The 16,962-nt window shown below is 36.2% G+C and overlaps 2 protein-coding genes across 3 annotated transcripts; one reads left to right on the forward strand and one right to left on the reverse strand.

Moving 5' to 3' along the window:
* Positions 1–5,493: 5,493 nt before the first annotated feature.
* Positions 5,494–7,482, reverse strand: LOC119642993 (serine/threonine-protein phosphatase PP2A 65 kDa regulatory subunit-like). Of its 2 annotated transcripts, none has more exons than XM_038042334.1 (2): positions 6,821–7,482; positions 5,494–5,973 (listed from the first exon to the last, which is right to left on the reverse strand). In XM_038042334.1, the coding sequence occupies exons 1-2, from the start codon at positions 7,062–7,064 to the stop codon at positions 5,963–5,965; spliced, it is 255 nt and encodes an 84-aa protein (XP_037898262.1). In that variant the 5' UTR covers positions 7,065–7,482; the 3' UTR covers positions 5,494–5,962. The 2 variants fall into 2 exon arrangements, with proteins under 2 accessions (XP_037898262.1, XP_037898263.1); XM_038042335.1 differs by having other exon boundaries at positions 5,494–5,978.
* Positions 7,483–12,587: 5,105 nt separating this feature from the next.
* LOC119642979 (LIX1-like protein) lies at positions 12,588–12,964 on the forward strand. The gene is made up of 2 exons (XM_038042312.1): positions 12,588–12,791; positions 12,858–12,964. Exons 1-2 carry the CDS (start codon positions 12,652–12,654, stop codon positions 12,907–12,909), a joined length of 192 nt encoding a protein of 63 aa, XP_037898240.1. The 5' UTR covers positions 12,588–12,651; the 3' UTR covers positions 12,910–12,964.
* The last annotated feature ends 3,998 nt before the right edge of the window (positions 12,965–16,962 follow it).

Consider the following 16,962-nt stretch of genomic DNA (forward strand, 5'->3'; position numbering starts at 1 on the left):
AATCGTATGATTTTGCGGTACCTTTGCTTGCTTTTGCAAGTACAGGCAAAATCGTATGATTTTGCGGTACCTTTGCTTGCTTTTGCAGGTACAGGCGGAATCGTATGATTTTGCGGTACTCCTTTTTTTTTTCCTTTTGCTCTTGCAAGCATAGGCAAAATCGTATGATTTTGCGGGATCTATGCTTGCTCTTGTGAGAGTAGCGGCAAGCCGTTATAGAGAGAGCAACAGGAAGAAGAAGAGGGAAATGAAGTAAAAAGGAGAAGTCTGTCTGCGTTTCAAAAATTGAAGTCAGAGGGGATAGTTCTGAGTTGAAGTCAGTCGGAGTCAGGCTCTCGCTGAGTGCGGTTCTTGTTATTTACAGCAGTTCTGTTAACATTTTACATAGTGCTTACCTTTTACTTGTTGTGTGTTTAAGTAAAAAGGGTGATATCAAAGAGTATGTGTGGTTGGTTTTCCCTACTTTGCCTTCATTAAGCAAATAATGCAATTGTAATTAAATAGACAAAAAAAAAAGGGGGAAACGTTGGAGAAGTACAATTTGATGTGATGGAGATTCGCGTTTTTTTTTCGATTCCAATATGAAGAAAAGGAAACTTCCCATTGTGTGCTATTGCACCTACGTACATATGAAGATTTATTCAAGGAAAGAACTTTACTAACAAAAGTCAAATTCTAGACATAAGTTTGTGTTGCATACCTCAAACCCATGCATATGAATAATTATCAAAAAAGATTCAAACATTGTATTTTATACGCAAGCCTAGAAGAAATCGAAAGCAACAAAATGTAAAGCAATTAAAAGAATAAAAGAAAAAAAAAAAAACCAAAAAAATAAGGAGCAAAAATAAACAAAATGTTTTCTCTATTCGGCACATATGGTTTAGAAACGGAGCATCAATCATTAGAAGTCATTTGCGCAATAACCATTAAAGATCCCGAAATTTATTAAAGGCCTAAAGGTCTAAAGCAGTAAAAATAACTGAAAATTTATTATAAGACAATGGTAATTTCAGAAGAAAGTGGAGTTATTTTGGTTTAAAATCAGTAAAATTGTCAATATTCGTGTGCATTCCTTTTTTTTCTAAAACGAAATAAATTTTGGTTACAAACGTGTACAGTTTTCTTTTCCCATCGGGCAGTTCGCTACATATAAAGGGACAAGTGAAGTTAAAGTGACAATTAAAGTAAGAAGCGCAAAAAAATAATTTGATGAAATTTCTAAAATTGAGAACGCGTTATATGATTAGAAAAAGATCTGAAAAACAAAAATGTAAAATGTAATAAAAGAGGTACATTTCTCGCAGGCATTCACATTTGAGATCGAAATAAACTTTGATTTAATTTAGTGCAAAAGAAATAAATAAAATTAAACGAAGGTGAACAGCAACAGCAACAACGACGTGTTAATTATCAACAGCATTTACGGCAACAGCCACCAATTACCGATAGGGTGTCACATCAACCATTCTCAGCCTTTGGTTATCCTGTGAAGCATTCGCCGGCAGTTGTTAAAGATTCACCAGTAGAACGGCAGAAGCAACAACAACAGCAACAATTTATTGGTAGCATTGTGATAGCTGCAGCCGACGATGAAAGTGATAATATTCATCAAGTGAACGATCACCACCACCACCACCACCGTACCTGTACTGTAAGTTATTTTTAAGCTATCTAATTTTGTTGTTACCCATGAGTGGCTAAGCGTGCGCTGCCACCGCTGTGGCTGAGGTGTAGGGGCGTGCACATGGTGGCCATATAGGGCCGACGCTAGACGATGACCGACTGACTCACTGGTGACAGACGCACAGCAGGAAACCGACCGGACCTTTTCGTTCATTTAGTTTGTTTTTTTATTAGTTTTTTTTTTTTTTTTCTCTTTCTTTGTCTAAAGAAAAAAATTTAAATCCTCAGCGGCGAGGAAAGGAAAAGAGTTTCATGACAAACTTTTCCCTGTCAACACTTTGTAACGGCCGCGAACAAACCTTGGGTAGGGTGTCTGTCGGTCTGTATCAACCGCAAGTATCGGAATAACGGCATGCCGTTAGACAAAATCATGCGATTTTGTAGTACTGTTTATAAGTCACGTGATCTTGCGGGATATGTTTATTTTGCTCTTCTCTGATTTCCTTGTTTACAAGTACAGGCAAAATCGTATGATTTTGCGGTACTCCTTTTTTTTCCTTCTGCTTTTGCAAGCATAGGCAAAATCGTATGATTTTGCGGGATCTATGCTTGCTCTTGTGAGAGTAGCGGCAAGCCGTTATAGAGAGAGCAACAGGAAGAAGAAGAGGGAAATTGAGTAAAAAGGAGAAGTCTGTCTGCGTTTTAATTTAAGTCAGAGGGGATAGTTTTAAGTTGAGTTTTTAGTTCTAGTTGAGTTGCAGTGTAGACCTCAACGAGTGCGCTTGCTTTTCTATTGTTTTTTGATTGTACGGCTGAGCCGTGGTTGTTTGTTTTTTTTTCTGAAATATGGGCTCAAACTGAAAATCGAAATTCAAAAAAAAAGGATAAATTGTAATTAAAACCTCAAATAACAGAAAAAAAAAAACAATAAAAAAAAGAAGGTGGAACAATTAAAAGAAGCATAAGAGAAGCCAGGCAAGAGTAATGGCTGCACCGTTCTTTCAATACGTTTTTTTTGTCAAACAAGAAGCAAAAAAGTTTTCTTATCAACAGAACAATGTTTTATAATAAAAAATAGAAAAGGATTTACATAAACAAAAAAAAAAATAACCAATACAGCAACTTGACAAAGTAAACGCAATTGGAGTAAAGAAAAAAAAACTGCACGGCTTAAGAAATTTGTCCGGAAGAGAAATTAATCAAATAAGATAAAGAAAATTGTAAAAATTATTTATAAAAACTCAGGAAATTGTTAATAAAAAAGTTCTTCAACATTATCATCAAAAAGATCCCAGTTTATTATTGCAAACAGCGTTTACCCGCGTGCACCTACGCACACAGCAATGGGAATTAAAGTTTGTATTGGAGTGGAAAAGGCTTAATAGAAAGAGGAGCAGGGATTGCGGATGTAGCAGCTACCGCGGCCGACACTGCACCGACGCCGATGCTTGTATTGTAAGTCATTTTTAGTCTATTTAATTTTTTTGTCCCCGATGAGTGGCTAAGCGCGAGCTGCCACCGCTGTGGCTGAGACGAAGGGGTGTGCATGTGATGGCTATGTAGGGCCGACGCCAGACGACGACCGACTGACTTACAGTGGACAGACGAACGGCAGACAACCGACGGGACTTTTCTTTTTATTTTTATTTCTTTGTCAGAAAAAGACAAATACTCAGCCGGCAATGAAAGTAACGAGTCTCATGACAACTTTTCCGCATATACCAAGCTACAAGGAAAAAAATGAGTAAATATGCCAATCCAGCTAACTACATTGAATATATGAAAACACTAAAAGAATGGGGACCTGCAGTTAAAAGAGCGAAAAGAACACAGAGCTATCGCGATTAAAGAGTTATGTGGTAACGATAACCCACGTTCTTTCTGGAATTATATCAATGGCCATCAACATTTTAGTCGAAAATTAAACGGTTGTGCTGTGCGGAATGACCATGGTAACAATAGATACTTGGATGTGCTCAATATCTATGACATGCTCAGAGCACTGTCTGGAAGAAGCTTTAACACTCTCTTGCATGCAATTAACAACTGCTGGTCCACTAACTTTATACCCTCAGATTTGCGATGCACCAAAATAGTTCCCATTCCTAAGGCAGGTAAAGACTTAAATGACTTAAGTAACTTCAGACCAATTTCACTAATATCTGTGTTCATAAAGACTATGTGTGGTACACCACAAGGCAGTTGTTTAAGCCCCATACTTTTCAATCTATACACAGTTTCTTTGCATGATCTTCAAGATGACAAAACTCATATTTTTCAAAAAGCAGATGACTTCCTAGTTGTATCTGCGGACTCATCTTTTTCTGCTGCTGTCAATAAACTCTCGATGAAAGCCAATTTTTTTCGATGCATGTTCCGATCTCAACTTATATTTTAACCTTAGCAAAACATATACTATTTATTTTGGCAAAGATTCTAAACGTGAAATCAGGCTCTTTATCAAAGGTACTACAGTTCATCAGGTGAAATCTCTTCGGCTTCTTGGTAGAATTTTAAATGACAGCTTAACCCTTCGTGGGCATTATGACAAAGCCTTCAAAGACTGTCAATCTGGATGTAACATCATCAAACTCATGACTTACAATCAGTCAGGCTTGCCTCCCAAATATGCTCTGACTGTATACAAATCTTTAGTCAAGTTCAAAATTGAATTTGTACATTCCGCATGCTGCAATTACCCAAAATATATTGAGAAACGTATACAAACAATTGAAAATCGAATGTTAAAACGTTGTATGGGGCTGACTCCCTTAACTCGTCAGCATATTGTCAACGTCATATCTGGTGAGTGACCCTTTTCCGAAAGAGCTCTTTTTTGCACTGCCAAGGGGTTAATTAAGGTCAAGATGATGAATCCTTTCCTTTATCAGAAAGTTATATCGTTATTACGTATGCTCCGTGTTTATACATATTTGTGATCAAAATTACCTCATTTTATTATCTAAACATATAACCGACAAATCTGTTGGCTTAGTCCGTTTCCACTCAACAATCCAAAAAAAAACTGAATAAACACTCAGGAAAATTCTCGATCAAAATTGTTATTTTATTTTTACATCTGTAGCATAATTCTCTGTTTGAATAAATTTTTCTTATCTTATATAAAAAGCAAATGAAACGAAAATTTGAAAACTTAACAAATACCAATTTATTTATCCTTATTTTACTTGGACATTTTTCAATTTTTTCTGTTATTATTCTTGTTTTTAATGAATTCAAATAGGTAGTCCCAACTAAGACATACTGCTGCTTTCCTCCTTTAAACATGAAAAGCAATGAAACCACACAAGGCTCAAATCCGCGTGCAAGTGATAGTTTAATGGCAAGTTTGCACAATAAACTTTTAATGAGCCGCAAACGCATATCAGGGAGTAACAAAGAGGAAGAAAGTGCAGTAAGTTTATTAATATAATCAACCTAATCAGAGTATAAAAGTCAATTTGGTAACCCAGTAATATCAAGATTTTCTTCGCTAATACCACCTCCTAAAGATACCGAAGACGATGACGAAGATAGAAATAATATTGATACCGATTGGATTCATTAGTGAAAGAAACTAAAAAAGAAAATGAAATATCCGTCGCCAATACGAACGATACGGTGCCTTTTGAAGAACGATTTTTTAAAGTGTAATGGTAAAAAAAGTAACAAAAATTATATCTTCTTTAAAAATCCACAATTAAATCAATTGAAAAATGAACCTATATTTATGCTTTGTTTCTTGCGTTTGTTAAAAGTGGGGAGAGACTTGCTTGTAGTTGCGAATCTTTAATATATTTTCGTAATTCAGGAACCCATGTTGCAGGACGATGTGCCGCTTGTATATAAAAGAGAATGAACTAATAAAACATTTTTTGTCAAAAATTATATAGAAAACCCTAACTGCTTCATTTTCAAATGAGTTAGTTTCCTTAATAAACGACTGCATAAAGATTAATCGCTATTTTTTATGGCGGCAATTTTTTTATACATTGAATGGAAACTTGCAGTTATTATAAGATATAAAGAAAAATTTTACAAAAGTATACACAAGAATTTTGTTTGTTTTTAATTTTAAATAAAATAAAATAGAACATTTTCGTTTTATAATTTTTCGACAGGAAGAGCGTGCAAATGCATGGTATATAAGAAATTAGTTCAAGGATCTTTAAAGAACATAACAATTTTATTCAGTATCATTTAAATTGTTTTGATCTCCACACAGATTCAACACTTCGTTTTTTACTACAATTATGATTGGTTTATACGTAATTGAGATTCTCTTTTTAGACAAAAATGGTGAAGACTAGTTTGAGCCTCAATTTATTAACTGCACTTAGATATAGTCTACGCTGTAAATAAAAAATACATATCATTATTAGAAGTTATTAAAGAAAAGATAACATTAGGTCCACACCATGTATTTCATTTGTAATTTGTATTTTACCTAGGTTTTGCTTGCATTCTTTGGGCTTACGTTAATTCAACACTATAGTCGCTTCTAAGATCTACCTGCGTACTAAATGGTTTAAGTAATCCCGAAGGCAGGGGGCATGACAAATTTAACATGGAATCTTACACAATATATTTTATATATAGGCATTTTTCGGCGCCACTCGGAATGGTAGAATTTGGTACAATAGCTTTCCAGTATTTTAATTATTATATATGCCGCTTGTGACACAAGGTCACAATAAATTTGTGCTGATGTATGCAACAAGCACTTGACTCACCCTTTATTATACTGATGGATTCAGAATCATTTTAAGAATCGGTTTAAGCGTGTTTGTTCGTCTGGCTAAAGCTATTGAAAATTGGTCCGATCGGATCACTGGAAAGCTTTTGTATGTATAATGGTTTGAAGTAAAGTAGCGTAAGCAGATTTAATGGTGGGCCGGTAAATTTTATAGCTTTTTTTACAAAGTTATCGGAATATACGTTATTTTTATAATCTTGATCAAACTACGTTAATCGTTTCCAAAATTTTCCGAAAGAAAAATTCTTCTCACTAAAAAGTCGTAGTTTCTAAATAATCGATATCAAAAAAACGATTGAGTGAATATGTTCTTTTTCAACGCATTTGAATCAGGCTTGAAAATTTAAAAAATTTGCTACGCTATCCTTAAAATTCCGAATGGTAAACGAAGTTACTATCAAAATATTCATTCCACACACATTTTCGGATGTTATTTACCTGCTGCTATTCCTGCCATAGCTTCCGAGTCAAAATGTTTTACATCGACGTCTACACCGCTATTAAGTTTTTCCAAAGTACGTTTAGCTTGAGTGTCAATAACACTGCTTTCAAGATAAGGTGACATTTCTTGCAAACTTTTCGCTACGTTAAAACGAACATTGGCAACACAATCGGAAGCCAGCAAAAGTACCTTTTCGCCACACACTTCAGCCAGCATATTTAAGCAGAACGGACAGGTCATCCTGCGATGAAAGTGTGAAATTATATAAAGTCTTGCAATCCAATCTCTTAGAACTTTCTTGGTGCTCCAAGCCGTTCTTTGTCATTGACATCAAATTCATAACTTTTAAACCGTTGAGACTAAAATCGACAATTGGCAATTGATGAAGCAGCGTCAGCATAGACTTCTGAAAGTGTTTGATGAGTTTTGATAGCAGCTTCATTTAAATCAGACTACAAAAATTTAATTCAATAGTACCAAATGGAAACCTTTGTAGTTTATTTCGCCCACTTGTCCGGCCTTTTATTAAGTGCGAAATTAGTATTGTGTTGCTGAAAACTGGATAAAATTGCAATTTACATACCTTTCCATTTCCTACGCAACACTACATTGCTTAGATGCCAAGCTGCTCAATACATAAGTGCTAAGACCAGGAGATTATTGCGAAATCGGTAACAAAGAAGTTGCCTTCGCAGCCTGATCTTGCAAATTCTCGCTGCATTACTTAAGGGAAAGATAATTAAAAAGAAATATGTCTTTAAAAATATTCGCCCATGCTTAAATCATTTATATCAGATTAGAAGAGATTTTAATTTATTGCAAAATCGACAACAAAGACTGCTTTCTTGGTTTACGAAGTTCCCAAAAACAGTTGCAACCGCGGCTAATTCACTTTCTGTTTCATGTGGTTTCCCTCTTGGTCCTTGCAAGAAGGAGAGATATGTTCGCCATAAAAATTTGCAAACCATTTTTAGAAATTAATTCATTAACCAATTAAGGAGTGAAAGCTGAAATTTTTCGAATATACTACTTTGGTATTTCCTAGAGCCGCCGAAAACTGGTTTCAAACTTACTCAGACTATTGATGCATTACAATGAAATTTATATAGAAATACATGGAGCTGGAGACTTGGGCTTTTAAGATTTCATCACTTCTACGCTAAGTCGATATTACACCTTATGACAGATTATTTTAAAGTGATTACCTATTCTTCTTAAACGTCTATTCCATTCGACTTACTCTTTTTTTTTTTTTTTATTGAACAGAGATGGCCAATAAATTTGTGGCTTATATGTCCAAATAATAAACTGTTGTAATTTTTAGTCACGATTATGTATAAACCGTAACAAAAAAATAAGAGCGGCCGTAATAACTGGAGTGAACATGTTAAATGTAATTGTGTGTGTGTGTGTGTGTGTAAGTGTGCTTGTTGAGCTCCTGAAGCTCAGACAGTATTGCAAACTTTGGCTGAAAACGAAAGGGAATGTCATGGAAATTGAAAATGATTGAACGCAAAAAAAGGAAAAAAAAAAAAAAAGAAAGAGGAGGAAAAAGAAAAATTCTAAAAGGATAAATTGGCTTTTCTAATAAAGCAAGTTAGTTCCCCGAGATGACGTACATTTTTTTCTGCAAAGAGATCGAGGAGACAGCCATATAACTTGAAGAAGCTAAAGGAATCTCTAATGCCATCAAGCCTGTGACATCTGAAGATTAGATGCTCAGCAGACTCAACAACATTGCAAACTTCACAAACATCACATGGTATAGCGCGAATCATTTTCAAATAAACATAAGTGTGACCACTCATGAGCCTATAAAGAATTTTGATTTCCCAGGAATTAAAAGCAGAAACAGAGAAGGGTTTGAACTGAAATGTGGGATTTAATTTATAGAAAAGACGATTGGATTTAACGCGCGCGATTACTTTAAATTCGTCGTTTAGCTGTTGAAGGATGTGGCTGCGAATTGCCCGAATTGCTTCATTGGGAGTATATTTGATGGACAAAATTATCCCATCAACACGAGCTCTCCCTGCATGAAAGTCGGCTTTTACATTTAAAAAAAAGCCGCAGTGGCCAGGTACCCAAACGAGGTGACAGTCATCCACTTGAGATTCGTGCAATGTCTTGTGAATGTCAAACACATATTGATTTTCTGCATCTCTTTTATTTATTAGAAGTAGAGCAGACCTGCTGTCGGAAAAAATAACAAAACGTCTGATACCATCGGAAACAGCAATCATGATAGCATGTCGAATGGCGAGCAACTCAATAAAAGTAGAGGAAAGTTCCTCTTCCACTTTGACTCGAAGTATTGTTTCAGATAGATGTTTCACGACCGAGAAGCCGGATACATTATGTCCGACGGAACCGTCAGTGGCATATATATCATATCCGTTGTTGTAATAAAAAAGGAGCTTTTCTTGGCATAACAACCTTATACAAGAGAAGTTGACATTTTGTTTTGAGGTAGAGATTGGTTCGAGAATGTTCATGAAGACTTTGCATTTGCTGGTAATGAAAGGCAAGGGGGGAATTGAATCTAACTTATCAAAAATATGACGAAGTTTTTGATAGCAAAAAGTATAGCTGCAAGTGACAGTGTCACTGAGAGATATAATTTCCTGAAAAAAGGAAGGTTTTATCATCTTGACATTAATTAACTCCTTGGCAGTGCAAAAAAGGGCTCTTTCGGAAACTGGCCATTCACCAGATATAACATTGAGAATATGTTGAGGAGTTGAGGGGGTCAGTCCAGTACAACGCTTTAACATTCGGTTTACAAATGCTTGTAAACGTTTTTTAATATATTTTGGGAAATTGCAACATGTGGAATGTCCAAATTCAATTTTGGACCTGACTAGAGATTTGTAAACGGTCAAAGCATTTTTGGGAGGCAAGCCTGCCTGATTGTTTGTCATGAGTTTGATGATGTTGCATCCAGACTGACAATCTTTGAACGCCCTTTCATAATGCCCACGAAAGGTTAAGCTGTCATTTAAAATTCTCCCAAGAAATCGAAGAACCTGATTAACTTAGGTACCTTTGATAAGAAGTCTGATTTCACGTTTAGAACCTTTGGCAAAATAAATAGTGTTTGTCTTGCTGGGGTTAAAATATAAATTAAGATTAGCCCAGCACCAATACACGCTTGGATAAAAAATTAAGTATCCACAGCCGCGTTTGAAGAGGAATCGAAAAGTTTAGGAGAATTCTACAGAGCTTAATCAAGTTGACAAAGTCATAGGCTTTGCTGATGTCCAGGGAGAGCATGACAACCTTTTTCCCTGCTTCGGCTGTCTATCTGTCCTTCTGCTCAACTTTGTAGTATTTGTCGTAAGCATTCTCGCTTTTTCGCAAAAATAAGGAGACCGCTCACACATTTGCAAAAGAATTTAGTATAAAATGTGGCTCACATATTACATATCGTTTTTCTTACAAATTGTTCGATACATTTTATATTTCGATTTTCATACAAATTGTTACACACATTTTATATTCCGTTTTTCACACAAAATAGCAATTCCTCGGAAAAATAAATAAACTGTTGATGGACTGGATTTGAGTACATCCAAAAAAAGTGAAGTCTAACCAACGATAGCAACCAATCATGGCTTACCTTGTGCTTTGGTGGGGAGAGATGATTTTAATTATTTACTTTAAGGCCTAAGGCATAGATTATGCTGAAATGCATCTATATTACCTTTGTCCACAGCGAAACCTATGCGAGATTTTTGAACAGAAGTTCAAATGTTGCAATGTTGTCAATCAATCAATTGTAATTTCTTCCACTTTGACGCGGGGTAGATAACAATTTCTACACGTAGTTTATTGGTATATCCCTCAGACTTTGAGGACGGTGCTCCCGCCAGCCAAAAACAAGTAAATATAACAGCTATATTACTTCAAGCTTGCGGGCTAAGTCTAAAGTGTCAAAATATTACTTTACCGTCAATACCGGGACGACAATTGATATCGCGGTGATTTACCGACTGTGGGTCTCCTGTATTTGCTGACTTATATTTATTCAATCAAATGTTCTGTTATTTCGTTCTTCTATAAATTCTGTTATTCTTCTACCCCTTTATTTTGTTTAAGCATGGCGAAGTTAACCATTTTTAACCATTCTTAACCATTCACATCTGCTATATCCACCCATCAGAAGGATATAGAAATAAACCAAAGGAAAACCCCTTATTATCGCAAGGAAACGCGCCCAGCGCTTCTGGGCGCGTAGCTGCATACGAACAATCTCATCCTCGGCATATGACCGAAATAGTGCAGTTCTTCAATAATAAAACTCCAGCCGCGCTGTAAATGGCAATTAATGTAAATGTCTTCGCGAATAATGTTAAGCGCTTCTGCGAATTCTATACAGTACTCGTGCAGTTCACAAACGTCTTTCGTCAAAGCTCCATATCGGCCACCAATTGGGAGAAGTTCAAGGCGAACTGCAAGCTGTGAGCGGTTAATTGGAAACAATTTTTAAGACCGACAGTCTAGCGGCTGTCCCCCCGTAATGAACGATCCGGTGGAGGCTCACCCTATGGCTTCATATAGGGTAGACCAGGAAGTTCTTGAATTTTTCTTTACTAAGATGGCCGTCTCTAGAGGAGAAGAACCAGGTCATCGGAAGAAACCTTAAAATTGTCCACCCGATTAAGCAACCTACAGATCTCCAAATAAACAAGCGCCCTCACAACGAGCGGCGATTACCTGCTAATCAAAAAGATGAGCTACGAAATTGAGCTCAAGGTCGAAGACGAGTTTTGCCATTCAGCCTCCATGGGAAGATCTTTAAGGGTCTCCGCACAGCACAGGTCAGCTGAGCAACACAGAAGAGAGCTACCTGCGGCTGCTTACAGGATACCGAATAGCGCGCTACATCCGTGAGCAGCTGAATTGCCACTCATGAGAGGAGCAAGAGGAAGACGATTTTTGCGAAGAGATGACCGGCCAAAAAGTAGCAAAGGACTCGAAAAATAACTTGATCCAAACTTTCAAATACTTGGAGCCGACCTTCCCAAAACCACAAGGTCCACGTGGCGTTCTACAGTGCGTATGACATCTTTTATGCTTCAATAAACCACCAAATGGTTGGACGGGACATCGGCAAGCGCGTGCAAGCCTCGTTAGGGTCGTGCTAAAACATGTGGTTGCTCACAAGCAATTCGCGGGTTCATCTGGTCAAGGCTTTATACGACTTTGATAGATGTTTTGTTTAACTTTCTATCAGGTATTAACAGAAATTGGTAAAGGAATTTATTAAAGAATACAAACGTACTGCAGAAATACGTCTATCTATTTATTATTTATGTATATGTTTGTTCAACAGAAACTATGCTCTTACTTGCGAAAGGATTCAGCTTTGAGAAACAGAGCAGCTCCTTTTCCTATTGTCGTACCCTGATTAGTTCTTTATTGTTCCGAAAATTACTGGAAGCGATGATAATAATTTCTTCATAACTCTTTCTTTTTCTTCCTTTTATTTCCAGTCAATGTTGTTGAAGCCTTACAAGAGTTTTGGCAAATTAAACAAGCCAGCGGTGCTGACTTGAAAAACGGGTCAGTTAGTGTGTTATGTCACCTTACCGGCGGGCAGTTGTTTTGGTAGTTTTCAGGTGCACTCTCACATTACGTTATTATTAATAACAACTCCAACAATAATTGAAATTAATTATTTTTATTATATCTTTAAGTTTACATTTTAAAATTAATAATTAAAAAACAAGTTTAATATAAACGCAAAATTATAAGAAATTAACGCTTTGTTTAGAATTGCCCCACAAAAGCTGAAGCACGTCGCAGTTCGGCAAAGATAGCCCTAATGAATTCAGTTTTCAATGAGCATCCATCGAGACGCATTACCGATGAATTCATAGAAAAGGCAGTGCAAGATGCAAGAGCCTCTTTTAAAGGAAACCTGAAAGAAGGGGACGGTCCAAATACCGGAATTGGGGCCTTCAGGTTATCTATGACTTTTAATTTAATATCATTTTATCTCATTTATATCGGAAAATTTTGATATTTTAGGTTTATGTTGGAAGCGTACCATGGCGTACCATGTTGGAATTTCAAGAATTAATGATCGTTTTTCAACTCCATATATATATACTCTGTAAAAGTGTATGGGCAAGACTCATCGTTTTATTTTTTACAGAATGTACGTGGAAATTTATATTACGTGCATATTAGGTGAATAATTATGTCCTTTGAATCATTTGATCTATTTTCAATGCCAACCAAAGTGCAGGAACTTCCAAGATTTCTGCGAAATTTCAAGGAAATATATGTATTTTTAGGAATGGAAAAATGTTTACGGCAGATATTTTTCGGATGAGCAGGTGGCCAGACCAAAATGCATGTTCAATTATTGAGAAGTGTAAACAAACATATACGCTTATTCTTTAAAGCGCGCATAGATTATACATGCGACAGCTGTTCATAAACGAACACTTTTCAATAATTGAAAAGTGTAAACAAATGTGTGGACGCTTAGTCGCACGGCTTGCCTTCGTCAAAGAAACAGGATCCTGCGGCAGTGGTAGTATCCACATGATCACTCTACTTGGATACGTGCTATTTATGCTGTTGACAGGAAAAACTGGAGTGGATCGAAACGCTTCTTCATTATAAGGTAAATATATTATTCTATATTTCCATATCTAACATTCATTCATTGATTCCTATTTTATTTTAGTTTACAAAAGGGGCAGGACACCGCCCACAATGAACAAGGCACAATTTTGTATTAAATACAGCAAAGTAAAGGTATATATGTATTAAAAAAAATTTGTTATATATTACTTATGTAATTATCTATTTTATTTCAGATTAAGCAATAAGCATACGCCGCCGGTCACCGCCTCATCATGAAAGTGAGTTGCTATATTCCAATGGTAAGTTTGTGTTTATTCATACTTATTATTATGTATAACTTATTCATTTGCTTTTATTTCATTTTAGATTAAAAAAGGCATACGCCTGCACTATCATTTCAGCGCAAATCGATATTTCCATAGGCCAATGATAAGTTTGTGGTCATCTTTTTATCGACATAGCAGCAACCCTTGTTTATTTTTATGCATATTTTATATATTATGTATGTATATTATGCATAAGCGGGGGTTATAATAATTTATTTATTATTATTATTATTGTAATGTTAAGTTCATAATGGTGTAGACCTAGAGGGAAACCAGCCATTCAACATAGTTGGCAACGCGCGTATCATGGTACCTCAAGGTTGGTGTGAAAAACCGTCCCAGGCAGCCTGAACTACTTTGTTTGTCAATGGTTTGCGTTGGCGACAATAAAGATATCGATTTCAAATTTGGAAGAAATATTGGAAGTTTCTGCACGCGGGTTGGTATTGAAACTGGGGCAAATTGGTCAGAGTATACACGCGATATATATATATATACACTATACGGGATCTCTATCATAACCGAAATCACAGGTTTGGTTTTCGTCGCAGAATTTTTTTCTAGATTGCCCAGTTGTTTGCAACTTTTTTTTTTGTATGTATATGGGATTATTAAAATATTTTGTCGGTTTAATATACAAACACAACATTTCTTATTTAACATACAAGTGATTTAATTACGTTTTTGATTTTGGCCATGTTTTTTTAGACAACTCATGCTATATCCTTAGACTGACTATGATTACTATGTTACAACTTAGCATTTGGCCTACTTCCACTAAAAATTCCACTTAAAAAAAAGTATCATGTGTTCTGAGTATAGGGAGAACAGAGTTGATTTCAATAAATGGTAAAAGGCAACGTACCAATTCTGTTAAATGAATAAAAACGGAAAAGTGAATAGTGATAATTTCCAAAAAAATGGAAGACTTTCTACGCGTTGATTTGTAAATTGATAATTGCGTTATGGATCGCATATCGTTGTAATGCATCCACTTTAAAATGTAACAGAATTGTGTAAAATCAGCATAATTCATTTGCAAAAAGAAAAAGAATAATTATGTCACACTTCAACTAGCTGAGAATTTCATATCGTAATGCAATACGACGCTAGCCGTCCTAATTAAAATAGCCCGTCGCAATTTTACGTTTACGTTAGCATTAAGGTATTGTGTAAAATCTAAGTATAAATAGCCAAGCCAAAATTAAATAAAGTCAATTGTTATGAATTAACAATTCATCTTAGTGTTTTATTCGTTAGAGAAAAAAAGGCGTTCTAACCTCCTAAATGCATTAGCTAGGGACTACTTCTAGCCGATCTCTGTATTGGCACTAAAAGTAGCGGACAGACTTGGCGGACTGAAACCAGGAAGAGTAGTAATTCATTTTACAGCAATACTTAAGACACCAAACAAGAAAGATTCATAGGGAGTCTTTCCACATAACATTAAATACACATTCATTACTTTTATTATAAAAACAAATGAACATTATTACAATATACCTCAGCCATTTATTCCAATATAAAATGAAGGTCGGATACCATAGCCAACATTTGAGTACTTATATATGAACTCAGGTACTACAGGTCTCAACATCAATTTTTTTGCTTCGCCTTTAAGCGCGACCGTAATTTTATACTTGGCCTTTTAAAATATTGTAATTAATTATTGTAAAATTATTTTACAACCTACTTACCAAAGAATGTGTAGTATCGCAGATTTATACCAATGCGTCAATATGGCTTGTACAATTGGCTAGACACAAACACCGATGAATCTTCGGCGCTCATCACCGCAATAATTTCGTCAAAATTGTTATTAGTGTGATCGTAAACATTATCTTTGTTGTTTTTCATGGCCAAAAATTTGTCGCAATTCTCACAGCCAACGAGCATTAGCGTAAACAAATAGCATGTTAAGAGTCTTCTTTTCGGGATATACTCAGCGTTAACTGGGAGGTTCCTTTCCAAGAAAATTTATATAAAAACACTTGGACCTTCGAATTTTCGTAAATTTATATATTTATTGCTTACGAGGAATTTAATTACTTAGGGTATTTACAATCGGATTAGACCGAGTAAGCGCTAAGCGATTTTTACAGACGGGGCGAAAAAAAAACCGACATGGTGATTCGCGTCCCGACTCTTGTTTGAAATTATTTTCCGCGTTCTGAACACTCTCCACATCACCTACACGGAATATTAGTGAAGATGCCAGCGAAATATTCAACATACAGACGTTAAACTATAAAGAGTCAGCCTTGCGGGGCAACTGCTGACTCAGAAATTTAGTAGCCCTAGGGTCGTTATTACTCAAACAAAAAACATAATAGCAGCCTAACGATCGATGGGAAGATCCAGGGCTGTAACTACATCATCACGCTGGACACTGGTGCTTCTCAATCAATTATCAACAGTACAAAACGGTTTCGAACGGCAACAGGTGAGGAAGCTGCTATTAAAGACCGCATTTTCCGCTGGCGACGGCTTATATTAGTTTACCGTAATGCTGTTTGGATTATGCAATACGCCTGCCACATTTGAGCGTCTAATCTACTGCATGCTAAAAGGGCCGCACATGACTTGCCTGGTGTATTTGGAGCACACATGAACTTAGGATAGGACATAAAACTATACAAACACACGCGAGCCCTAGAAGAGGTAGAAAATACATCAAAGGAAAATGTACAAAGGTGTAGAATCACACATATAAACGTGCATATACAAACATGGACAAACACACATAAACAGAAAATGCCCTTGAGCGAAGATAAACAGAGGCCAGCACGTAAGAGTGTTTTAGCAGTAAGTTAGTCATAAGTAATATCATGCAGGTCGCGTCAAACACGTCGTAGCCAACATAAATTAAGCCACAAATATAGTTCCCTAGAGCATAAGCGTACGCTGAGAACATGTTGGCAACAGGTCCAGCGAGCGAAACGCCGATTATAAAAGAACAGCGCATCGCACAGAATCGTTCAGTTTGGTGTCATAGCCGTCTAAGGTAAGTGCCCACGGACAATTTGACAAGTTGACCTTTACGAAGAGTTTTTTTTTGACTTTACGGATGGGGGATGTGCTGGTTCAGCTTTTTAATCGCCATCCCTGAAGGACTTTCAGGACTACTGACTTAACGGATAGGTGATGTGCTGGTTCAGCTTTTTAATCGCCATCCCTGAAGGACTTTTAGGACTACTGACTTTACAGACAGG

This window comes from Glossina fuscipes, unplaced genomic scaffold (assembly GCF_014805625.2).
Source record: "Glossina fuscipes isolate IAEA_lab_2018 unplaced genomic scaffold, Yale_Gfus_2 303, whole genome shotgun sequence".
NCBI classification, from domain to species: Eukaryota; Metazoa; Arthropoda; class Insecta; order Diptera; family Glossinidae; genus Glossina; species Glossina fuscipes.

Coding starts and splice junctions, on each gene's coding strand:
- LOC119642993 (XM_038042334.1), bottom strand. CDS start 7,064: ATGACCTGTCCGTTCTGCTTAAATATGCTGGCTGAAGTGTGTGGCGAA.
- LOC119642979 (XM_038042312.1), top strand. CDS start 12,652: ATGAATTCAGTTTTCAATGAGCATCCATCGAGACGCATTACCGATGAA. Junction 12,792..12,857: donor ACCGGAATTGGGGCCTTCAG/GTTATCTATGAC, acceptor TTGATATTTTAG/GTTTATGTTGGAAGCGTACC.